The 26807-nt window shown below is 40.3% G+C and overlaps 1 protein-coding gene across 3 annotated transcripts in view; it reads right to left on the bottom strand.

Moving 5' to 3' along the window:
* Positions 1-24466, bottom strand: part of CGRRF1 (cell growth regulator with ring finger domain 1) — a 29850-nt gene extending 5384 nt beyond the window's left edge. The window contains exons 1-5 of one of the 3 annotated variants that reach the window (XM_047861900.1): positions 24033-24139; positions 11772-11967; positions 10408-10547; positions 2927-3104; positions 2374-2521 (exon numbers count right to left, since the gene is read on the bottom strand). In XM_047861900.1, the coding sequence (XP_047717856.1) occupies positions 2374-2521; positions 2927-3104; positions 10408-10471 (390 nt within the window). In that variant the 5' untranslated portion in view covers positions 10472-10547; positions 11772-11967; positions 24033-24139. Of the gene's footprint in view, positions 1-2373; positions 2522-2926; positions 3105-10407; positions 10548-11771; positions 11968-23761; positions 23855-24032 lie in introns of those variants that run through there. The other 2 variants (XM_047861899.1, XM_047861901.1) reach the window with 2 other exon arrangements.
* Between the last annotated feature and the right edge of the window lie 2341 nt (positions 24467-26807).

Below are 26807 nucleotides of genomic sequence, written 5' to 3'. Positions count from 1 at the left end.
CAAAGTCGAAATATTGCAGTAACAACCCTGCTTTCCTTAATCTACCTAAAATAACTGACTACATTGTCAAAATGTAATTTTTACTGTTACAATAGGAATGGTAGAGTTATATATATATTTACTCTCACCCCCAGATAAAATATTGAAAAACCAAATGTTTGGTTTGCTTTTAAAATTAAGAACAGACAACATTAATACATACTATGCTAACAAATATGCTTTAGTTCCAATATTAGGCCCAATCTGAGAGATAAGAAGCAAGATTAACAGGACAAAAGGGAGGGAGCCTGAGAAGAAGAAAAGACCCAGGGGAGGTCCCAGGCAGGGAGACTTTAAAAGGAAAAGTGGGGCACCTGGGTGGTTCACTTGGTTAAGGGTTTGACTCTTGATTTGAGCTCAGGTCATTATCTCATGATTTATGAGTTCAAGCCCCATATCAGAGTCTGCACTGACAGTGCAGAGCCCGCTTGGGATTCTTTCTCTGTCCCTCCCCTGCTCGCACTGTCTCTCTCTCAAAATAAATAAATAAACATTGAAAAAATAAACAAAAGTAAAAAGAAAATGCCTATTAACCCTTGACGGCCAGACACCGGCTCCCCTGTGGGAATGAGCTTCCCACATGTACAGCTGGGCCACATAGGTTTCATTCCAGTTGGATCAGGGACCTGATAGCAAATCTTTCCCTGTTTATAATGCCATTGACCGTACACTGGAAAGTGATTAAAACAGTAAGTTTTATGTTATATACATTTTAACACATACACACTCTCCTCTGTCTAGACCGAGGAAGAAAGTTAGAAAACGAAGAAGGCACCGAATACCTTAAACAGATAGGTTCTCAAGGTTTTCCCCTCAGTGAGGGGAAAAGAAACCAAAAGGAGAAGCTGGGAGGAAGGTGACAGATCTGACCCTATCTGTTCTGAATGAGTGGAAGGAAGTAGGGGAGCAGAGAAGACATGGAAGGCACAGTGGTGATGGAAGGGTTACCTTGCTGGGGTGGGCAGGATAAAGAACAGAGGCTGGAAATATGAAACACCAACCTGACAGTTCTTATTTACCTTCAACTGGAAAGGGGTGGGGGGCTGGGGGTGAAGGGCAGGAAGGGGTGGAAACCAGAGGATCTCTCCTATGCACTCCTCACTCCTCGTGCACAGTCAACTGACCTGCTGTCAAGCTCCATGAGGTTCACCAACATTGCTTGGTATGGTATTCCCCCCCCCCCCCCACCACCACTCATCAAGTTTAGTGAGTACCTACTGTGTTCCGTGCAGTGTATTATTAGGTTCTGGAAACACACCACTATTAGTATGACTAGTTTAGAAAAACCAAACTGACTTCGGTTCAATGGAACTTCAACTTGTAAAAACCCAAACTGTATGAGCAGGGTCTAGATTTCTCAATAAGGGTCTGCACCTTCCAAATGCAAGAAAATGTACACTTGTTTCGAGGAGATATTCCTTAAAAAAATTTTTTTTAAAGGCACTTGGCACAGGACTACAAAGGCTTATTACATCAAGCCCTGCTTCCATCTCTTCCTGAATGACTGAGATTTTTCTTCAGACTCTATTTCAGTCTTTATAAAAAGAATATTGGTCCTAACACACAAGGTTGTTGGAAGAAGTAAATGAGTTAATGTTAGCGAATATATTGTGTACTTTAGAAAGCATCATAAAATGTTACCATATCTTTATTAATAAACATATCTGTATCATGCATTTCAGAAAAGTAGTAAATTGTGTATAAGGGCATTCTTACCATGAAAGGATTTCACCAAAAGTTTACTTCATGTATAAGCCTCTACTATACTTAGAGGAATGTCAGGGCTCAGGTCCTCTTAGATCTCTAAGATGATTTTATCTTCCTAATAGGGACAAACTACCAGACTAAAGAAATAATTGGCACATAATGAGAAGTGGAGATTACTGAAAATATAGGAACCAAACACATAGAGGATGCAGATGTGGCAGGGGCTAAGACAGAAACAAGGTGACTGTAAGCATGTAAAGAAAAGAGGGAACACTCTTAAAATTGAGCACTGCAGATGATTCCAATGCTTATTTACTGAGTGTTAAAAATGTTAAGAATAAACATGCTTCCCAAAATCTAGCCATCTACAATATACCTTTTGTTTTTTAAATAATATCATATTCTTGTAACATATGGAGAAAAAAAAGTCATACTCCGAAGGAGCTGTTATATGTATAAAAATCATACAACTGTATTTCCCATGGATTCCTTTTTCAAGAAAAACATATCTGGGCCAAATGTATGTCCTCAAGAATTACAAGAAAACTTTTTTTTATTTGCCAAATAATTATTACCTATCATCCAAATCACTCGAAGTAATTTTTCCAGAATTTTAAAATTACTTACAATATCATAAATTTCTCGGTCATCCTCATCAGCTAGGGTCAACAGTGCTACCAATGGATAGCGAGATCTGGGCACAGAACCAAAGTCTTCAATTTTAGTATCTCTTGGTAACTGGCAATATATTTCTTCTTTGCTGTCCTTTTTAATACTTTTTGAAAATGTAAAGGTAAATTGCCACTGTAACCAAAAATACAGTAATACACCAAAGGTAACAGTAACTTAGCAAATAATTTATTTTATCCATAAAAAGTCTAATGTCTAAAATTTTCATTTGTCGAGGTGCCTGGGTGGCTCTGTCGGTTAAGCATCGGACTTCGGCTCAGGTCATGATATCACAGTTTGTGAGTTTGAGCCCGGCATCTGGCTCTGTGCTGACAGCTCGGAGCCTGGAGCCTCCTTCAGATTCTGTGTCTCCCTCTCTCTCTGCCCCTCCCCCACTCACACTCGGTCTCTTTCAAAAATAAATAAAGGTTAAAAAAAATTTTTTTAATAAAATTAAAAAAAATAAAATAAAATTTTCATTTGTCAATGGATATATCAGATAAAAGGATACAAATACTGTTCTTGATAAAGATATTCACTATACAGAGCATCTTCCAGTGCTTGGGGAGTGCTTATTCGGAAGCAATAAAAGTGCTTCTGTAGAGCTTCATAGAATTTTTGAACACTGCACCCCCAATAGCATGTAAGGAGGCTATCTTCAAGGCAATCTGTTGTCAAAGTTATGCCAGCTGTAGAACACAAAGAAGAAAAGAAGACAGAGAAGAAAATTACCTAATGTAATTTCTAATACAATGGTACACAGTGAATAACAAAAGCTTCCTTTTGGATGCTGGCCAAGGTGATGTCTGTCATAAAAGGAACTCATTAAAGGGTATGTGCCTGTGAATTAAGGAACTGGCCCCTAAACAAGTGATATAAAAACTTCCACATCTACACAATTTTGAAGCACCATCAGTAAACTCTTTATTATTTACACATTTATACTTAGAAATTATCAAGTTCATTTTGAGTATGTGACTTAAAGACTTCTCTCACATACATCTTAAAAACTGAAATATCATTCACTATTGGTAACCTACCACTCTTAACAGCATATATAATCCTAATGACAAGAAACAGTAGTGCTGTCTCCAAAAGTGGATATATACAACCTTCAGAGCAGAGCAGTCTCTGAAAGTGGACACACCTAACTCATGGGGTCCACAAGATGACCACTGCAGTAGGAAAAAATATTAAAGAGAAATCAAGCCTTACTAATATTAATATACATACTGACAACATTAATATATGTTCTTGTCATACAGTTAATGTCCCATGTGATATGCAAAATATCCTAGGGAAAGAATGGGGATTCCAAAACATGAAGAGCTTAATAGCAACGTCCTCATTCATTTATTTGCTTTCAGCATAAAAAAAAATTACAATTTGAGTAAACCTGATTAAGTGGAAAAAGTAAATTATAAGCAGACTTACAAATTATATCATTTTACCTATTTATTAAACACTTACATAGGACTTACTGTGTGCCACCTGTATGATTTTTTCCCTTGCTTATGGCAGTTGCAGCAGTATCAAGTTCAAGGGCAGCAATATCTAGTGTCTTCTACAGCTGTTAGTGGAAAGTGCGGTATCTGGTGCTCGGTGGCACTGGACTTACTAGATCAAAAGTACACGGTTCGAAGGGCACCTGGGTGGCTCAGTCGGGTTAAGCGTCCGACTTCGTTTCAGGTCACGATCTCGCGGTTCGTGAGTTTGAGCCCCATGTCGGCTCTGTACTGACAGCTCAGAGCCTGGAGCCTGCTTCGGATTCTGTGTCTCCCTCTCTCTCTCTGCCCCTCCCCCACTCGTATTCTCTCTCTCTCTCTCTCTCTCTCTCTCTCTCTCTCTCTCCCTCTCTCTCTCTCTCTCAAAAATAAATAAACATTAAATTTTTTTTTTTTTTTTAAAGTACATGGTTTGGAGCACTGTTCTTGGCTGAATAGCCTTGGTCTCTGATTCTGGCTCTCCAAACCTACTGGCAATTCTGTCAGAGACCCAGTATCCTTTTATTGAGGTCATTTCTGTTGCTTGCTAATAGGAATTCTTGTGCTCACTTCGGCAGCATATATGCTAATAGGAATTCTGATTGATACGTTGTGTAATTTTTTTAGATACTTTTTTATTTATTTATTTTTAATATTTATTTATTTTGGGGAGAGCACAAGCTGGGGAGGGGCAGAGAGAGGGTACAGAGGATTCAAAGCAGGCTCTGTCTGCACTGACAGGCTGACAGCAGTGAGCCCGATGTGGGGCTTGAACTCATGAACCATGAGATCATGACCTGAGCCTAAGTCGGACTCTCAACCAACTGAGCCACCCAGGTGCCCCATTACGTGTTTTTTAAAAGGTGATCAAGAGTATGTGTTGGAAGGATATACACAAACCTAAGAAGATGTTCTACAGGATGCCAAATATTGAGTTTTTCACTTTTCTGCTCAGTAATCAGTAGTATGTACATAGAGTTTCAGATTGGGGGTATGCATACTAGCAATGACATAGTATCATTTCTAATCACAGTTAGGCAAAAATTTTAATTGGCAGGAACTTTGCATAGGTAATTAGAACAGAATTTGATTTCAAAGTCATCGGGTATTAATTCAAGAATGGGAAATTTTGCGGTGCCTGGGTGCCTCAGTCAGTTAAGTGTCAGACTCTTGATTTTGGCTCAGGTCATGACCTCATGGTTGTGAGACTGAGCCCCATGTTGGGCTCTGCACTGAGTGTTGGAGCCTGCTTGGGATTCTCTTTCTCTCTTTCAAAATAAATAAATAAACTTAAAAAAAATGGGAAATTTAATTAGCTATTATTTTTCAATTAGCTATTAAATAGCTGAAAAAAAACCACTCCACAATACACATTTAAATATATATTTATATGTTAAATTTAATATACATCATATTAATTTACATATTATAATAAAACATATCAGTATATACCATTTATACTATTTTACATAAAATGTACATGTTTGAAGTTAATATATACATTAAAAATCATACATCCTTTTCTTTATGTTACCACAGAACCACATAAAGTAAGGAAAAAAAAGATGAAGTAGATAAGGAAGGAAAAAATAGAAAAGGCATATAAAAGAAAATAAAAAAAGAGAAAAAAGGAACCCAGAAAATGATTTAACATTCTTGGCAAAAATGTGAAAAATTGTATGTACGGAGCATCAGTTGTATCAAAATGCAGGAATCCACCCAAATGTCCATTGATAGGGGATTAAATGAATAAAATATAGAATGCTCTATAATGAAGTACTTTGCAGCTCTTAAAAAAGAATTGAAGCATAGCAAAATATCTGTATATTCTACTGTGGAATGATCTTCAGAATATATTGTTAAGCGAAAAAAGCAAGGTGGAGGTAAGTTTATAGCATAGTACTGTTTATGTCACAGGAGGGGACATCCATACCCATGTGTGTGCTTACACTAACAAAGAACCATGGGAGGATAAGTTCTAAAACATGTAAAACTACCCAGTTTATTTGCTGTGTAAAAAGAATTGGGAGTTCCAGAGATTCAGAACTGCATAAAAGACTTGACTAAAATGGGGAGAGTGTCAGAGACCAGTGACAACTGGATACTAAGCAGATTCAACAGAGTATGTCTCTGAAATTAATATTATAAGTTTGTGAGAAAGAAGAATAGAATCTATAAATTCTACTCTCCACAATCTTTCCTAAACTTGTCTAGGACACAGACTGAGAAGATAATGTTTTGATTTACACTAACTGATGTCAGTTCAAATCCCCCCGGGGCAAAGCTGTTCTCCCTTTAGTTTTTCCCACTTGTTCTGCAGACAGTCTCATTCTTACATTTTCTTAGTCTTCTAAAATTCAGTGCAAACACAATGCCATGTCAGATCAACAGCAATAGCAGACTTGGAACACGGCCTTAAAGCAGAAAATTCAGAATCTAAACTAACCGAAAGGGGGGTGATTTCTCTCAGCCTGCCCTAACCTGCCTAGCTGTAACAGCCAAATAAAGCCCAGCATAAGAGACAGCCTTGCAAAAAACTGCAAAAAACAATGACTATGGTCAATGAGTTGAGCCATTAAAAAAAGGAGAAACAATACAGCAGAAAAGCCACAAACTTTCTTGAGGAGAAACCCTGAGAAAGAACTAACGTACAAGGTGATCACGCATGAGGGTAATAAATCTGGAGTACTGGGAGATGGAAATTTTATGTTGCAGAGAATAGAGGTTCACAAATTCCTCCCAAAATGCAATGTTTGTCATTTTATCTACCCTTTCACCTTTGTTAAGTGTCACCAGGGTAAATAAGCCAAAATAAGGAAGCTGTTACAAAGGGACAGGAGAATTTCTGGCCCAAATGAATTCAACTCAACCAACATATCCATAAAACCTTTTAAACTGGGGACACGGAAACATCATAAATCCAAACATAGTATCACCACGTACCAACAAAAGAAATCCCAGCAACCCACCCATAGTAAAGAGAGCCAAATGACTAAGATTAAAACTGATTCTCGGGGCGCCTGGGTGGCGCAGTCGGTTAAGCGTCCTACTTCAGCCAGGTCACGATCTCGCGGTCTGTGAGTTCGAGCCCCGCGTCAGGCTCTGGGCTGATGGCTCAGAGCCTGAGGCCTGTTTCTGATTCTGTGTCTCCCTCTCTCTGCCCCTCCCCCATTCATGCTCTTGTCTTTCTCTGTCCCCAAAATAAATAAACGTTGAAAAAAAAAAATTAAAAAAAAAAAAACCAAAACTGATTCTCATTCATTTTCAAGTAAATCAGGTCTCCAGATAGCCCTTTTCCCTCCCCTACATGCCCAGCACTTTGGGGACAGTGGTGAAAAAGGACCTGTATTTTTTTTTTAATGTTTATTTATTTTGGAGACAGAGAGAGCACAAGCCAGGGAGGGGCAGAGAGAGAGGGAGACAGAGAACCCAAAGCAGTCTCCTCCCTGTCAGCATAAACCCCGATGCAGGGCTTGAACCCACGAACCCTGAGATCATGACCTGAGCCGAAGTTGGATGTTCAACCAACTGAGCCACCCAGGTGCCCCAAGGACCTGGATTTTTAAACTATCTACACATCTGATGAAATAACCTTTTAAAATGTCACAAATATTGCCCAGAATATTATTTTAATATCCTGGTTAGACACCTTTAATGATATCCACTGTTCTACAGTTTAAACAAATGAATTCTATTCTGCCGAATTTAATTCCCACCAAAATCCCTCTCCTTATTTCCCCATAGAAGAAAGACAATCAATGATAGGCACTGGTATTTTAAAAATTAAAATACGTCAAGAAGCAAGCTATAAACCCACACATCGAAAAAATTTTTTGTGTACTTTGGTAATGGTATTGTTGGTTAGTGGCTGACAGGTCTTCTACTCACTGGATATCTTTTCATTTGCTTCTAACATTTACAGGGGAACTATTTCTGCTGAAAGGAAAATTGACGGATTTCCTCACACTTCCCAGCTCACAAGTGTGTTTGCTTGGTCACAATTAATCAGTTCTTACTTTTTCAGCGTTTCCAGGCTTGTGGAACTGTGTGGCAGGAAGGACGGCTTTGTACTGGTAGCTTTTTATATCGGGAGTCCTGCTCAAGGCCCAGATGTGACACTGGAGCAGGTCCAAGTGCCTGGCCACAGAGGTCAGAGGTCACCAAACTACCACTGTTTGAACTACCACTGTTCTTATTTATTTATTTTTATGGGTTTGTTTATTTTGAGAGAGAGCAGGGGAGGGGCAGAGAGGGGGAAACAGAGTCCCAAGAAGGCTCCACACTGTCAGCACAGAGCCCAACACAGGGCTTGAGCCCACAAACCGTGAGATCATGACCCGAGCCAAAACCAAGAGTCGGGAGGCTTAACCAACTGAGCCACCCAGGCACCCCTGAACTACAACTGTTTGGTACATTTTAATTAGTCATATTTTCTAAACAGGTTAATTTTCTCTGTCATACCTTTTTTTTTTTTTTTTTTTGAGAGAGAGAGAGAAAGAGAGAGCACACATGTGAGTGGGGTAGGAGCAGAGGGAGAGGGAAAGAATCTTAAGCAGGCTTCATGCCCAGTGTGGAGCCTGACATGGGGCTGATCTCACGACTGTGAGATCACTACCTGAGGCAAAATCAAGAGTCAGACGCTTAACTGACTGAACCACCCAGGCACCCCTTTTTCTAATTTATGTATTTATTTATCTACCTGTGTCATATCTTAAACATGGTTTTCCCAAGTGAAAAATGTCAGAACAAACCCTTTATCCACCATTAGAGGATTAAAAAAAAAAAAAAAAAAAGAGGTCCTTAGTTCTCTCCAATTCATAGGCTAATAGTATAGTACTTATAGCTAAGGAAGAATAAGAAACTTTGTACTTTTTCATTATAAATCAATATTTACTTAAGGTTGATAATCCCTATTTACTAAGTACGCTGCTTTTCGACAAGTGATTTTGGAAGTTATAGACAGGAAGACGGCTATGCAGAAGGGTCACAGAAGCCAAGGGAGCAGGGTATCAAGAAGGAAGGACTGGTCAACTCCGTGAAACTGCAGAGATAGTGCTAACTCAGGCCTACAAAGTGTCCACTGGATTTTCTGACTGCGGGGGCAGGAGGGCAGGGTCGGGGAGCAGAAGTGGTCATCAGTGACCTTGGGGAAAGCCATTTCAATGGAGGGATACAGGCAAAAATCACATCTGTGGAAAGTGAAGCAGGCTAAGGGAAGAAGGCAAGTGCAATTCGCTTTTGAGAAGGCTGGCTGTGAAGGGAGAGAAAGGGGACAGTAGATCCAATAGGGTAAAAAGCTGAGACAGGTTGGGGTTGTTTGTTTTTAAGATACCTGAAATGTGAGCAAGTGTAAAAGGTGATAGGGCCTCAGCCTGGAAATCTTTGTAGAGTTATGGGAACTGTACCTGGAACTGCCCACCCATCTCTACTTAACTGCTACAAAAGCACTTCAAAGTCCAGAAGTTCAAACCTGAACTCATTACCTTTCTTCCAAAACCTGCTGTTCCTCCCGTACTCTTTATCCTGGTAATAGGATCTGTCTATGGAGGGCCCCTGCAAAGAACCTGAGTCTTCCTCCACTCTTCTCTCTTACCTGTCCCACCCTATGTTTTCTCCATAACAAACTACTTATTGTTTCTCTGTTTCTGTCTCAGTGCTTTGTTCATGCTTCTTCTCTACTTAGAATTTCTCCCAACCCCATGAGATAAACACCTACTTACCTTTCAAGAGTCTACTCAAAAAAAAAAAAAAAAGAAAGAAAGAAAGAAAAAAAGAAAAGAAAAGAAAAAGAAGACAGAGACCCAGCACATTCTTTATGAGGCTTTTCTTTATGCCTGCCTCCCCACCTCAGCAAACTTAACCATTTCTTCTTTCCTTCCTCCCCTCTTTCCTCCCTCTCTTTCTCCTCTTTCCTTCCTCCCTGTCTCTTTCTTTCTCTCTCTTTCCTTCCTCCCTCCCACCCCCTTCTTTTGTTTTCTTTTTCTTTTCTTTCCCTCTATCTTTCACTCTAGTGGTTCCTAGATAGTCTTGCAGTTTACTTTTCCAAAAAGCACAGAAACAAACGACTATCATCTTATTACCATCTCTCAAAATAACATTTTATACCAAAATAACTTATACCCAAAATACCATTATTTCAGATTAAAAAGTTGTTCTTCAGAAGGTTAGCAACCTTACGTTAACTGTGCTCACACTACACCATCCGTACATTTCTCACTGCACTCAAGACCCATGAAAATGCCAGACTTCTCTTATTAACATCTGTGATACTTAATTCTTCTTACACAAATATTTGCCTCTGGTTTGCTAGTTGATAAGTTCCCGAGGAGCAAGTTTTGTGAATAATTAGTCTCTGTATCCGTAGTACGTAGTATAGCTCCCAGAACAAAACAGATGTTCAATAAATACTTGTTAAGTCCAAAGAAGAGAAAGCAATAAAGAAAGAAAATTAAAGTGCTGAGAAAGGGGCACAGAAAGAAAAAAAAGTCTCTGGAAAATAGTCACCAACTTGTAATTGAAGCTGAAGATGGATTAGTGATCTCTAAGCCAAAAGGATTCTTGACTTGTCTCATTTGCTTTTTGAAAACTCTTGTGTTGAACTGGGTCTCTTCTGAATTTCTCAGGATTACTGGAACATCCCAGCCAAACCTGAAGAAAAATAAAAATAAAATAATATATAATTCTAGCAAATGTTGAAACTTTGTTCTATGTGAAGTATGTTGTGCTTTATTAGTTATCCCTTTTAACACAAGCATCACAAAAGAGATTAGGTTATTCAATCTATATTATATCACAGAATCAATCTAGAATTGAGGGATTAGAGGTCCCATACATAATTGCAATATATTGTTCAGCTGGCTGAATCGACATACTCTTGAAGACAAAGAGTTCTATTGTTAACATTGTTGATAACAAAGTAGTACAGTCATTATAGATAATTGTACCAAATATAACAGCAAAAACATAAGAATTATTGAACTTTTTATATAACACAAAAAACAAATTCATATTTAATATGCAGACTATTTGATATAATTAATGGGACAAGAGAACCTTTAAATACCAAATACAGCACTTCATTTATATAACATATTTTCTACTTTCAAATTTCATATAAAAATGCGACAATGAATATTAAACGGATTAGAAGGAAAATGAAAGGGACTACACTCAATCCCTCATAAAACTAGAAGGCAGCTAAGTTTACTCAATTAAAAAAATATATATATATGAATACACATAAGCCGGAGGACTTTAGTTAAAATGGCACAGTTAAATACATACTTTGATGCTCTCTCTTCTCTCCAGACACTTAACAGTGATAGATAAAAAATAAACAGAGAAATCAAAGAGACCCCACTGAAATGAGTAAACAAACTGTGGTGAGTTTAAACAAAGGAATGGTAGTACTCAGCAATGAAAAGGAGTAAATTATTGCTACAGCCACATGGATAAATCTCAAAAACAACATGCTGAGCAAAAGAAGCCTCACACAAAGGAGTACGTGTTATATGATTCCACAGTATAAAATTCTAGAGCAGGCAAAACTAATCTATGGCAGAAATAAAAAAACAGGGCAGTGGTTGCTTGTGGGGGTGGAGCGGGGGGGAGGTGGGGGGGTGGGGGGGGGAAGTGTATGGACTAACCAGGAAAGGGCATCAGGAAACTTTCCCTGGTGATGGCAATGTTGTATATCTTGATAGAGGTTTGAGTTGTATAGATGATGTGTTTTAGAACACTGAAGATTTATACATTTCATTGCGTGTAAATATACCTCAAAAGAAAAAAAGGGAACTACCAACAAAAACAAACATTGAGCTCTAGCTAATAATATGCAATACTTCAGTATTTACAGGAAGAGTAACAACTTACTTTGAAGTGATCGAGAAATAAGATTACAAATAAGTAATGAAGACTTGACAGCAAAGTGTTGATTGTAGAACCTAAGCGATGGGCATATGTATGTTCATTTTGTAATTTTTTCAAGTTTTCTGTATATTTGAAAATTTTAATAATAAAATGTTGTAAAAAGAGACTTAGTTGGGTTCAAGGACAAATCTTTATGGCTCTGAAAAAGGAAAGAAATATAAGGTAATGAGTAAGGCTGACGCCATGGTTTGATGGGTCCTGAGTCTGGCAGCAGGCTGTGGCAAGTAAGCCTTCACACAGTAAGAGGACCTTATAGGTTGTCCACTCAAGGCAAGAGCCAGAGCTAGGTTCATAACTTGAATCTAGAAGCTGAGTTAGGCCAATATCAATATCAATATGTCATTATAAGACCTGGTGCCTGACTAGGGGCATCTAGGAATCTGGTTGAAGGCAATTGTGAGATGGTTAAACAGCAAAGGTGATGACAAAGGGAGGGGGAAAAACTTCTACTAAAATTTAGGTCGCAAACCAAAGTTTCAAAACACGTGAATAAATCTAATGCCAAGGGAAAACCAATAAAAGTAACACATGGAATAAAGTTACACTCCAGATGAATTTCATTTTATAGAACAGTTAGATAAGGCTCGTCTGGTCCTGCCTAAAAAAGCTGAAAAGCAAGCCTCTAAGAGATCAAACTGTGTAAATTAATTGTGTCCCAAAACATAACTCAAGAATATTTATATGAATACAAAAACATCCCACACCTATAAAGTAAAATTCACAATGTTTAGCATCCAATAAAAAATCAACAGCGATGCAAAGAAGAAAATGTGACCCATAATGAGGAAACTAATCAAAAGAAATAGACCCCAGAAATGATATGAATACTAGAATCAGTAGACAAGAACATCAAAATGATTGTTATAACAATATTCCATATTTTCAAAAAAGTAAGTAAAGATTGAGAATATTATATGGAGACATGGAAAATACTTACAAAGACCTAAGTCCATTTCTGAAGAGGAAAAATACAACATTTGAGATAAAAAATATATTGGACAGGCTTAATAGCTAACTGAACATTACATCAGTATATTTGAAGACATAGCAACAGAAAGGATCCAATATGAAACACAGAGAGGAAAAAAAAAAAGGCTGGACAACCCCTCCCTCCCAAACATCAGTGAGGTGAAGGATAAATTCATGCAGTCTGCAGAGAAGGGACAGAGACAAACAAGAAAACTACAGATGTGTTATCATTCAGGAACACAGATGCAAAACTTCCTAACAAAATGTTAACAAATGAAATCCAACAATATATTAAAAGGCTAATACATCATGACCCAGTGATGTCTTAATATCACATTAAAAATTTCATATAATTTACCACATTAACAGACTAAGCAAGAAAAACCATATGATTATTTCAAAACCTGCAGGAAAAGCACTTGCTAAAATCTAAAGTCTATTCCTGATAAAAACTGTGAGCAAACTAGGAATGTAAAGGAACTTAACCCAATAAACGGCAGCCATAAATATGTAGAGCTAACATTGTACTTAATGAAAAACTGCTTTCCTCCTAAAATAAAAAACAAGACACTTTACAGCCATGTGTCCTTAAGCAATCACTCAATTCGGTGTAACCGTCTTCCCTTCTGGAAACATTTATAACAGGGTTTGGCATGCTAAGCAATGATAATGTTGATGATGGAGTAGACTTCGGAGTTGGCAGGAGAGCAAGAGAGAAACAACAAATCCAGCAATTTATCCTTTTTGAACCTCAGAATCAGTTACCCCATAGGCTCTGAGTCCACTCCACTACTCAACATTGGCCCCGTGCTTTTATTTTTTTTTAATTTTTTTTTTCAACGTTTATTTATTTTTGGGACAGAGAGAGACAGAGCATGAACGGGGGAGGGGCAGAGAGAGAGGGAGACACAGAATCGGAAGCAGGCTCCAGGCTCTGAGCCATCAGCCCAGAGCCTGATGCGGGGCTCGAACTCACGGACCGCGAGATCGTGACCTGGCTGAAGTCGGACGCTTAACCGACTGCGCCACCCAGGCGCCCTGACCCCGTGCTTTTAGCTGAGATCCAGAGTTGGACACTTAACCAACTAAGCCACCCAGGCACTCCTGGCCCAGTGCCTTTTAGAGGTTAAGTCGGGAATGTGAAATGTTAGGACCCGAGATATAACCTTCTTATGAGAGCCATAAGATGACACCTTCCTCTTCTTTCTTTCATCCCTTGGAGTGAAAAACAAAGGAAGAAAACACCATTCTATACTCCTCATTATATTCCCTGGCCCCTTCATCATTTTTATCCCCCCCGTCACCTACCCCCCACCTTTTTTTTCTTTACCCACACTCCCTGACTACTCCTTATACCCACACTACCAGCAGTAAAAACTAGAATCCAGAGCTCATTGTGTTCCGTGCTACTGTGGTTCAAGAATTATATTTCGGGTACTTTATCATGCTGTACCTAAAAATTTCAATTAAAAAATCTTAAAGGTTTAGGGTCCAGAAACCCAAAAAGCAGGGATTTGGAGAAAAATCTGGAAGCAATCTATTGTGAGCATGGAATTCCTCTCCTTTTAGTCCATGATATATCTGGTTTTAATATAAAAATATTATTTGTCCAAATCTTTACATAAAATCAATGTTGGAGGAAGATATGCCGTATCTGTTCTGTGGCTTTGTAAATACTTCAGAATGGAACAAGTAATTTGAGATGTAAAGTGTTTCTTTTTAAACATGCTTATCCAAGGCTGCTTGGCCCAGCATCCTATCAAGAGCTGCCAAAGCACACCTATTATTAAAAGAAATTCATCTCCCTTGATTTTTTATTTCTCTGCCTCATGCTTAATCTTGGGTCTGCATTTTCTAATACCCTAAAGTCCTTGACTTGACTTATATACATTTTTTAAAATCAGTATTATGAAAGATGCTAAACCCTGGGCCTTTTTATCTTACATAACCTTTTTACCATGAAGGATATCATGCACACAGAAAAACACACAAAACATAGTTCAATGAATTAGAAAGCAATTGGTATTTAGGTTAAGAATCCAAACAATAGGGGCACCTGAGTGACTCAATCAGTTGAGTGTCTGACTCTTGATTTCAGCTCAGGTCATGATCTCACAGTTTGTGGGATAGAGCTGCATGTCTGGCTCTGCACTGACAGTGCGAAGCCTGTTGGGATTCTCTGTTGTCCTCTCTCTCTGCTCCTCCCCCACGCATGCTCACATTCTCTCTCTCTCAAAATAAATAGACATTAAAAAAAAAAAAAAAAAAAAAAGAACCCAAACGATATCCTCGGAAAGTTTCTTGTGTCCCCTCCCAAGCACTACCCCTTCCCTCTCCACTATCTTGACTTCCATTATTTTAATTTAGAATACTTGTTTTTGAATTGTCATGTAAGTGGAAGTGTGCTGTGTATACTTTTTTTTTTACTATTTTACAACATTATGCCTGAAGATTCATCCTTGTAGCTATACTTAGTGCATTTTGCGGCTGTATAGTATTCTGCATAGTAAATGTGCTATAACTTGCTTACTCATTCTACTCTTAATGGACATTTAAGTTGTCCTCACATATCGGCCATTATGAATAATGCCTAAGTGAACATTTTTTTTTTTAAGTTTATTTATTTTTGACAGAGAGAGAATGAGAGCGTGCGCTAGAGAGGGGCAGAGAAAGAGGGAGACACAGAATCCAAAGCAGGCTTCAAGCTCTGAGCTGTCAGCACAGAGCCTGATGTGGGGCTCGAACTCATGAACCGTGAGATCATGACCTGGGCTGAAGTCAGACGCTTAACCGACTGAACCACCTGGGTGCCCCTATGTGAACATTTTCATACAAGGTGCTTGGTCCACATACACTTAGATGCATTTCTAGTAGGTCTACACATGCTGGGAATTGTATTTCTCAGTCATAAGATCTGTGCTTCTTCAACTTCAATGGATAATGCTACCAATTGTTTTATGTATATTCACCAGCAGTGAATGAGTGCTCCCCTTGCTCCAAATCCTTGCCAAAACATTATGAACATCCTGGTAGGTGTATGGTGGCATTGCATTATGGTTTTCATTTCTATTTCTCAGATGACTGATTTTCTTATTTATAGAAACTCTTTATATGTCTTGAATATGAGCCCTTTGTTGCATATATCTTCGCCCTTTCTACATCTTGCCTTTTCACATTCATACTAGGTCTCTTTTGATGAACAGAGTTCTTAATTTTAACACAGTTATTAACCTTTTCCTTTAAGGTTAATGCTTTTGCTCTTTGGCTTTTCATTACTGCCTTATCTGAATTATGTCCGAACACTGCTACGTTTCTGAATTATGATCTCGGACATTTTTGTATTCCTGTCCTCCCAAAGGACTTAGTGAACCATGGCTAGAGCAGCCAATGCTGAAGCAAGGCTCTGTGTCCATTTTGACTTCACCAGTCCTGTTCCCCCAATATCCTTATGCTTTGGGGGAAACAAGGCTTGAGAAGAGAGAGGGTAGACTTCACTGTGTAATAGAGTGATGTCACAGACTGACCACACCTTTTGTCCTAAACATTATGTTTAATGTAGACTAAGATCACGAAAGCTGTTTTTTGGGCAGCTGACACACTGGTGACTCATGTTGAACTTTCAGCCTAGTAAACTTTTTCACATACTTGACTCAGTGTGAACTTGCTCATTTTTGCACAAAAATCCATAACTTTCATAGTTTCTGTTTGATGTGACCAATATTTCTATCTTTAACGCATTACTCAAAAGCCGATATGCAGAAATGACCTGGAGTGAAGTTAAAAATTGGAGAGTGGTCAAATAGTAATCCATAATTGCTGCTGACAAACAGTTCTGTAAAATACTGATAAACAGACCCAGTGATGTGTTTTTGGCCACCATCCTAACATCTGGGCTTTTCCACATTTGTAGTCCAAAACTTGAATAAAGGCACTGATGCCCTGTGTATCAGATCGTGTATCTGATATGACATTACAAGGAATAATAAAATAGAAAACTGATCAATTTTCCTTCCAATCAAATTTCATCTTTATCTTTTTCCACTCAAAGTCATTTTGGCAACTGTTAGTAATGGAATACCAACTAAATAAATGTTTCTAAACATTACTTTCTTTTATATAAACCTAGTCCCCCTTTTTTCCGTATGGAGAATTTTCCATTCTCTTTCCTTTACTGTTACATTTTTATACTTATTCCTCCTGGATTTTTCTATACTTCTGGTTTTTCCCATTTCTAAGTTGTTTGTTGCACTTCTTCATATTGTTTAAACTTCCAGCACAGCAATGATCTGTGGACTTTCAATTCTGACCACATTTTTCATACTGCCTATATAATTAATGTCTTACCCCACACACACTTCCAAAGCTTCTCACCAGAGGCTGAACTGGTAGACTGGACCTCCTTTCTTTGTGTCTGGAGTCTCAGGGAGCCCCTCGTAAATAAAGTTTACTTTGAAGCTAAAATTTTAGGCTCGGTTGTAAACAGTTTTGATCACCCATTCAGCCTTGAGTTCTCAAGCCAATCAGAAAACTGACAGGCAGTTGTTAACTTGGGCTGGGCAGGGCTTCTCTCCCGGTGGTCTCCCAAAGACGGTCTCACATAGCTAGCTGGATGCCGACACTAGGTCAGGATATAAAGACCATTCATGGGGAAGCCCTTGGTGGGGGGAGGATGTTTGTCTCTGAGGGAACCACTGTGCTAACGATAAGACTTTGGGAAAGTGACACAATCTCTGAAATTCTGTGCCTTTATTTGTAAAATGAAGGATTAGAACAAGTGATCTTAAGGCCCTACGAAGGTTTGAAATGCCATTTCTAAGTACTTTTTTTGTTACTTGTTTATTTATTTTTGAGAGCATGTGAGTGGGGGGGGGGGGACAGAAGATCCCAAGCAGGCTCCGTGCTGACAGCAGCAAGCCTGATGTAGGGCTCGATCTCACCAACTGTGAGATCATGACCTGAACCAAAGTCCGATGCTCAACCGACTGAGCCACCCAGGCACCCCTGAAATGCCATTTCTAACAGTTTTGTGTTTTCCTCTAGATGGTTTCAAGAAAATTCTTTCCAACGCAAGTGTATTTGGTACCCTAAGCAAATACGAACTAAAGTCATAGCCTTTTCCTAAGGAGGAATGTGGGCCTCATCACCAACCTCCTCACACACACACAACCTACTGCATTTGACAAGTGGGATGAGAAATGGTCAAGGTCAGTGTATCAGGCAGGGCTGGCAGGAACTGGAAGCCACATCTGCTATTTAAACATAAAGAATTTAATACTAATATAAAGAACTGTTCAAGTACTGAAGACTGAAACACTAGGATACACTGAGGTATCCTAGCAAGAAGCAGTTTGCCCTCCTCGGACTGGGGAAACAAAGGGAAGAATGGGGATTAATGCCGTTTAGAAACTTGGATAAGGGACCCCCCCAGAGGTGGCATGCAGACTGGTGGTGGGAGTGCTGGCCAGCTGGTACTGTTATCTCTGGAGGTGTACGATAAGGCTAGTTCTAGGTACGAGGAAAAACTGTAAATTGTAAATAAACTGCTGGTTCTCAGGCCAGCTGCCACCGCCAGGATAACGGCGAGTGCTGCAGGAACACAGACCAGGAAAAGGAAGCAAACTGTTAAGAGGAAGTCCTTTCTTCCTCTTCTAGCCTTCCAGTTTCTTTCTAGCATCACCTATTGGCAGACCCTAATCGGGGGCAAACTAGCACAAGAGAAATGCAGTTTGCAAAGTCCCAGCCCCAGTATCACCAAACAGAGTACAGAAGAGCATGTTTGCAGTTGAGAAAGAACAACCTCTAAGGAAGATCTGGCAGATGATTTACAGTTATGTCCTTGAGGAAGCACTGAAGGATATGGGGTCCTTCCTCAAGGGGACCTGATCTCCCCTTTAATTAGAGGCTCCAGGTCTATGGACTGGCTTATATCTATAAACTGGGTGAAAGGTGGTAACTCTCCACTGTTGTGACCCAAGTCAGGTTTCCTGCTCCAGACATGAAGTTTTTCCTATGTAGTTCATGTAGCATTTAGTAGGCTACCCATCTGTTTTATTCCTAGAGGCACTGTAAGCCATTAGTCACTGCCAAAGATCCTTGTGGGCCAAAACAATCTCCACTTTGTCCTCCATTACCCATTATGGAACACAAGTCAATCCTGACTCCTGTGAGGTGCCCCTGGACCTCACATCAGGAGCTCCCACTATCATAAACAGACTACAAAGAACAGAAATTTTCAAGGATACAAGTCTCCTCTTGGAAATTTATTTCTCAGTGCTTTCATGAAAAGTCTATCTTCTGTGCACTCTTGAAGGATACAAGAGGTGGGTGGGTGTGCAAGTTGCACATATTAAATCCAGTCCAATATTCCTATTTTCCTAAGCCTTCAGATTCTTTCCTCATTATGACAGGAAAGTTTTATCCATCTTAACCTTATTATAAATAGGCCACCACTGAGTCCAAATTTTAGTCAACCAAATCTGAGTTAATACTTTAGATTCAGAATTTCTTGAGAACAAAGCCAGATCAATAAATTTTATCTGATTTAGTGTTACAGTTTCTCCTCCCTGGCCTAACCTATTTACAATCTGTTCTCACACATACTCCTCCTTCCCAATGATACAAATTAGTAAAATTGTGCAATTCTTTTCGAGGCTAGGCTCTTTCCAACCAGGTTATATTTTGTCCCTGTCCTTTGGAGCATGAAGAGATCTAGGCCTCATAGCAATAGGTTACAGAGATAGGTCTGAGTAAAGACATCCTTTGCAAAGCAATTACCCTATGCAAGGTTATTACAGGACCTTCAAGCAAGGGAAGGCCAATTTTCTCACACATGGAAAGCAGGCTGCTTCCAACAAGGGAGAGTCAGAATGACTGGGGTTTCAAGATTCTCAGCTTTATCCAAGTCAATTTAGATGTCTCCAGTCTAAGTCTAAGGGCTCTACTTTTTTCCACTCAGTGTCCTAAATGAGCCCACATTCCTCCTTAGGAAAAGGCTATGACTTTAGTTCGTATTTGCTTAGGGTGCCAAATACACTTGCGTTGGAAAGAATTTTCTTGGAACCATCTAGAGGAAAACACAAAAGTGTTAGAAATGGCATTTCAGGGGTGCCTGGGTGGCTCAGTCAGTTGAGCATCGGACTTCGGTTCAGGTCATGATCTCACGGTTGGTGAGATCGAGCCCTACATCAGGCTTGCTGCTGTCAGCATGGAGCCTGCTTGGGATCTTCTGTTCCCCGCCCCCCACCCCTAATTCTATTCCCAGCGCAATTAAAACTATGCTCAATGTTTAGTTCTGGGGCTATATGAAATAAAGTGCTTTAGAACCACAGAATCTCTGATTCTGGACTCTAAGACTTGACCTGGGTGTTTTAAGATCTTAGCTTGTCATTTTCTTTCTGTAAGGGCTCCAGTGGTCTCAGACAACCACCTAACTATCCCTCAGTCCTTGTAGTCAAAAAGTACTTTAGCCACTAGGTCCCCAAAGCACTTAACGTCAGAAATCATTTTATCACAATCAACCAAAAATAGTCATTTAATGAACTGTGATGCCAATACATGCCATGCATTACTAGGGCCTTTTATCCCATTGACAAAGAGCTAAAGACACGACCAAAGCAATCTCTGAAGCCCATCTTTGAGAGGTTCTCCCCCAGGATCCCAATCTTAGTAACAATTTCTTTATTAATATCTTTTGTAAGTCCAATCAGGAGACCAAAAGCACAGCAGTTATTTTAACAGGGAGAATTTTTTTTTAAGTTTACTTATTTATTTTGAGAGAGAGAGAGAGAGAGAGAGAGAGAGAATCTCAAGCAGGCTCTGCACTGTCAGCGTGGAGCCCGACGCGGAGCTCGAACCCACAAACTGTGAGATCATGACCTGACCCAAAATCAAGAGTTGGATGCTTAGCCAACTAAGTCACCCAGGCACCCCTAACAGAGAGAATTTAATATGAAGAATTGTTAACCAGATATTGAAGAACTGTAAAAGCAAAAAGGGGACAGTGACTATCATAGAAGTAGTACCAGTAGGAAGAAGCTATCACTCCTAGAACAGTAATAGAGGAGAGTTACTACAGCTTAGAAGTTTGGAGAAGGACCCCCATGGAGCTGGGGCTCAGATCTCAGGAAAGGTATTGGTATCTTTGAAGGGGTGTGATAGGCGGTTCTAAGAGAGTGCAAAACTATAAACTGAAAACACTGGGACCAACTGTTAATGGCAGAGTGAGGCACTATCTCTGTGGTGAGACAGACAAGAAAAAGAGTCACACAGGAAGCAGCAAGGCCTGGTGTCCTCTAGCCTTCCATTCTCCCTCCCCTGCTGGCAAAGCCTGCTTGGCAGCCAGCCAGCAAAGAAGAAATGTGGTTTAGAGGTTCTGTCCCAGATTCACATAACAGAATATAAAGAGGTGCAACAAAGCTGAGGGACAAAAGCTTCATGACCTGTAGTCAAGAGGAAACAGGGAGCAGCTGCAGCGTCGGGGTCCCTCGTTATTTGAAACTGTTAAAGGAGGTATGGCATTTTGGTCTCCTTTCTGTACAGTGCCTGGCAAATAGCAAGCGCCTAATAAGCTACTAGAGCTCACAGAAACCACCACCGAGTTAAATAGAAATACCATACTCTCAGTGGCATGATTTTTGGCCATTGCTATTGGGATCCCAATAGTCAGATGTTCCTGTTTTTTCTCCACTCTCACACAGTGCAAGCAGACAAGGAGAACAATAGAAAGAAGCAGTGGGAAAGAAAATCAGAGTAGTATTGAGATAACAGCCATTACAGCGAAGACACAAGACCAACAGGGATTATATTTGGGGAGGTTAAAAAAAATGACACGGGGGAGGGCGCCTGGGTGGCTCTGTTGGTTAAGCATCCGACTCTTGGTTTCGGCTCAGGTCATGATCTGACGGCTTTGTGGATTCAAGCCCCACATCAGGCTCTGTGCTGACAGTGCAGAGCCTGCTTGGGATTCTCTCTCCCCCTCTCTCTGTGACCCTCCCCCAGATGTACTCTCTGTCTCTCTCAAAATAAATAAATAAACTTTAAAAAGAAATAACGGGTGAAAAGCACAGTGGTTTAATGAGTTTACCTTCGTTCTGGGGTACTATTGGAAAGCTGCTTTTGTGATATCTAAATGGTTTTCTTTGTTTCTGCTCAATGAATCTGTTGCCTTGGCTTAGGTTAGCAAATAAACACTAGTAAAAAGTTGATCTACATGGGCAAAGCTAACCAAGGTACAGGGAACCAAGACTCAAGATAACTGGTTAGGTCCAAATCAGAATGAAAGTGACTGGCACTTACATGGTCTTGTGGCCTCAGCAATGCATAGCCCAGACTTCCAAAAATTCTACAATTACCTGGCCTTCTACCCTTCCAAAGTCATACCTCAGTGGAGTGGTTAGGCAATCATTAAGTTCTCAAAACAAATCTTAAAACTGGGCAGAGCCAGAATTTGAATCTAGGCCCGTCTGACTCCAAAGTCTGTTTCTTAACCACTATAAACATGAAGTTCCTGATTACCTTTACCCACAGATGCCACTGTCATTATCAATACGGCCCTCATTCATTTTTCTCTTCCCAATACTATAGATAGATATCTAAGATATCTAACTAGTTGGCCTACTGAAAATTAAAATTTAAGGATATAATGCAATGATCAACTAGATACCTATTGGAAGAAAATTACATTTAATGGAAGAAAATTACATTTCTTTAAGGGAATAATACTAACACTATAGTCATTAAGAAATCCTGTGTAAAGACTGCTTTTCTCACTTGGGCAACCAAGTTGTAAATCCAATTACAAACTTTCTTGAAATGAACAATAAATAGCAATAAAATTTGATGAACCAAGAATAACACATTGTGTTAAGACTCGTCTTAGTCTTCTCCTACCACAAACAAGGAATTTTGTGCTCTACTGCTGGCAGAGTGGGAAACAGTATGGAAATGTTAAAACTGTGCTTAGTTTTGAAAGATGGCATATAGTTTCAGAAACTAAAAAGGGCTTGTTTCCGGGGTGCCTGGGTGGCTCAGTTGGTTTAGCATCTGACTTTGGCTCAGGTCATGATCTCACGGTTTGTGGGTTCGAGCCCCACATCAGGCTCTGTGCTGATAGCTCAGAGCCTGGAACCTGCTTCAGATTCTGGGTCTCCCTCGCTGTCTGTCCCTCCCCCACTCGCACTCTGTCTCTCAAAAATAAATAAATGTTAAAAAAGGGAAGGGGGCTTGTTTCCTGTCTGTACAGTAATCCCATATATGTGACCACAGGTTATTTTAAAACTCATTTTACACAGGCTGAGCTATTCAATAACACATTTCCTCTGCCCCTCTGCTCATGTTGTATCTCTGAAATGCATTCTATTCTCTACCATAAACATTTAACTCCATTTGTTTCTCAAAATACTTATTCTTCAAAATCTGGCCCATGTTTCTCTCCTCAGTGGATGAATTAGAAAGATGGTTTCAACTAGCTGTATTCATAAGGCTTCTCTAAACATGATACAATGGCACCTCCTCAAGAGAGAAATTTTAGAATCTCTGAGCTAGAAGAACGGCTCAGGGATTATCTAACAGTCTATTCTCCTTGTCTCCAATGGGTAAACTGTCCCCACGCGTTAATATAACTTATCTCAAAGGTCTTTTCTATCTCTAAAATTGTGACTTCATAACTCTTTCGACTAAATATTACTCCAAATGGCGTGGAGTTTATCTAGAGACCATTAAATTCTCAAACGGTAACAGAGTTCAGAGTTACGCTGAAAGATCTGAGGCCAAGTGCTCAGTTCTGGTCAGAACAACAATCAACTGTGTTTACTGTCCACGTCGGCGCACTGTAGCGCAGGTGACTGACTTCACTCTGGGCACACAGTAGGCCCCAATCCGGGACAGAAGCCTGCTGGACAAGCACTCTATCCCAACACCAAGACGAGGCCCTCACGAACTGCTAGACACAAAGCTGGGTAAAATACCTCAATCCGGCACCACCCCCAGATGCCTGCAGCGACAGGGACGGCACTGTGATGCACAGCAGCGATGCAGGTGCGCCCCGCACCTAGTTTTCCTCCAACAGCCAGTAGGAGTTCTCGACACCAGCTCCCCCACAGCCACAGGCGCCCCAGCCCCACAGCACCCCCGCCCCGCCTCCGATGCTCGCCCCCGCCCCCCGCCCGCTGCTCTCGGCGACCCCACGCCCCAGCGGTCCGCCCCTGTGTTCCTTGTTTCTAACTACGGGGCACTTACCATCCCAATACCAGGCCAGTGGTCACGATGAAGCAGGTAAAGACCACCGCAATGTAGAAAAGCGGCGAATACTCATACAGCGTTACTAGAAACACCGCGGCCATCAGGATGTCCAAAACTGAGCCGAGCTCCAGCCACACAGCCCAGCCCACCCCGCTGGGGTAAAAGCCACTACGGCGCCCCGGAGCTGACAAACTTTGTAGATCCGCACTCGCCCCGGGTTCTCCGGCTAGTCTTCGGGGCAACCTCTCAGGCTGCGGGAGCCGGCGTGCCAATCACAACGGTGCCTGCAGGGCTGGCCCCGCCTCTACTGCTTCCGTCCCGAGCTATTGGCTTCGCAGAGGGGCGGTGCCTGGCTCGACTCACCGGATTGGTACCCAGCGAGCGTCTGTCTGTCCTAGAGGTCAAGGCTTTTCTGCGGCAAATTCTAAACACGTAAGCCGGCCATCTCTGTCCAAGGCTCAGGTAAGGTTTTCTGATGGCACAGAGAGGAGGCACAGTGAGAAATCCACGTCATAGAGTCTAAATCCCGCATATGAGATCCGCGGCAAATTTGGGAGGAGGAGAGCCTGCATTTTGGGTTCTACAAAGTGAAGTAACCCCACACCTGCTCTTATTTTATCTAGAAAAGTTACAATTATACGAAACACCGAAAGGAGTCTCGCAAGCAGTTTATGAGCCTTGCCAGCCTTTCAAGTTGGATTTCATGATAGAGGAAAATTAGCGTTGCCTATCAAGATTCTCATAGAAGCAAATCAACTGCCCTCCCATATCCCATTCCTTTTCTCCTCTCCCTACACCCCTCAAGTTGAATTAGATATTTCAATATTTGTATTAATTTTTACTTTAATAATAATTTTAAATATGTATTTATAATTTTTTTGTAAACGAGCAGAGGCCTTTAAGTAAAGAAAGGAGCGAAATGCTCGTCTCCTCTCCTCATCCCCATACAGTCAACTCCATCAAGGTAGCCTTTCTAGAAGTCTCTCACAACTCCATTGACTTCGTATAGGTTTGTGTTTAGCCCTTAGGCCACCCCCAGTTACCACAGAGACAGGGAAATGTAATCTTTTATTCTCAGCAGCGACATCCCTTGCTACAAATCAGAGTTTTGTTATCAAGGAAGAAAGGGACAGAGGACCATGGGATGGATCACTAGTAGCCCCTCCACACTCCCAAATCACTAGTAAAATTAGTGCTAGAGAAACACGAGCTAAATTTGTTCTAAGGGTTCGCATATCTCTTGGCAAATGACCATGTATTGTGTACTCTCTGGAGTAGTGCTGTGTAAGAAACTTGCTTCAACAATATAATTTTTAACAACTACATATATGATTTGTGAAATTATACAGTTTATTTGTGGTTGGACAATATTTTAAATATGTAAAAAAATTTTTATTTATTTTTGAGAGAGAGGGGGTTGGGGGAGGCACAGAGAGAGAGGGAGAGAGGGAGAGGGAGAGGGAGAGAGAGAGAGAGAGAGAGAGAGAGAGAGAGAATCCCAAGCAGGCTCCACACCGTCAGCACAGAGCCCCATGTCACGAAACGGTGAGATCATGATCTGGGCTGGAACGGAACGGAGAGTCAGACACTTAACTGACTGAGCCACCCAGGCACCCCTGATTTTTTTTTTTTTTAATGTTTATTTTTGAGATGGGGGGAGGAGGAGGGGAAAGAGGGAGGGGCAGAGAGAGAGGGAGACAGAATCCGAAGTAGGCTGCAGTCTCTGAGCTCTCAGCACAGAGCCAGATACAGGACTCAAACTCACAAACGTTGAGATCATGACCTGAGCCAAAGTGGGATGCTTAACTGACTGAGCCACCCAGGTGCCCCACAATTTTTTATTATCATAAACAACATTGCAGTGAACAATCGTAAAGCTAAATCATTTCCGTAGGTGAATTCTTAGAGTTGGAAATATTAGTTCAAAAAGTATGTACATTTTAAGCCTTTGGAGAAACAGTGTTATCCAGAAATATTGTACCGATTTTTGCTCCCACCCTTTCATCCTCAGTTTTGCAATCATTTGATATTGTCACTTAACAAAAATCTCGGCCAATGTGAAAGGCAATTTTATTGCAATAAACAATAAAGAGTTTTCATAATAAACAGAGGGAGTTCCAAGGTAAAGTAGTATATTAAAAATATGCCTATAATTTTGCTCTCTCCCAAAACTCCACTAAAACTACAGTAAAGGGATGTAAAAAAAATAATAAGTCAACAAAAACAGGAAATAAAATAAGAACAGCACATATTGGAAGATGGAAAACAGCTGAACAAGGATAATTCACTAACCAGGCCATGAAAGTCAAATCCCAAACCAGCAGTAGAGAAAACTGAGATTCAACTTGATTTACACTGAAAAAGTCTCAAAAAAACCAGGAACTAACACAAATTTAATTCAAGCCTTTATTTCCCGTTTAGGTATCTGCTACAACCATTCAAACATTGTTTCCAACATTGATTCTTTCTAACACGTAATACACAATACACAGTACAGGCAAACAATTCTTTTTAACACGTATCTTTTACTTTTAAACATATATCTTATTTCATTCCACCACCCCAAATCCTCAATTGCCATGCTATATATTCTTTATGAGTTCAAGTTCCTTGTTTGAAGGAACAAGTTCCTTGTTTGAACCATCTCTACATGACTAACCTCTTACCTACTCATTCAGAAAATGTTGTTTGAGTGTCAGATATGTTCCAGACACTGTAGAAGGCATTAGGGATGCAATAATAAGCCAAAAATGATATAGCTATGTTCTCATG

This window comes from Prionailurus viverrinus, chromosome B3 (genome assembly GCF_022837055.1).
Source record: "Prionailurus viverrinus isolate Anna chromosome B3, UM_Priviv_1.0, whole genome shotgun sequence".
NCBI classification, from domain to species: Eukaryota; Metazoa; Chordata; class Mammalia; order Carnivora; family Felidae; genus Prionailurus; species Prionailurus viverrinus.
This window is presented reverse-complemented; position numbering and strand designations above follow the sequence as displayed.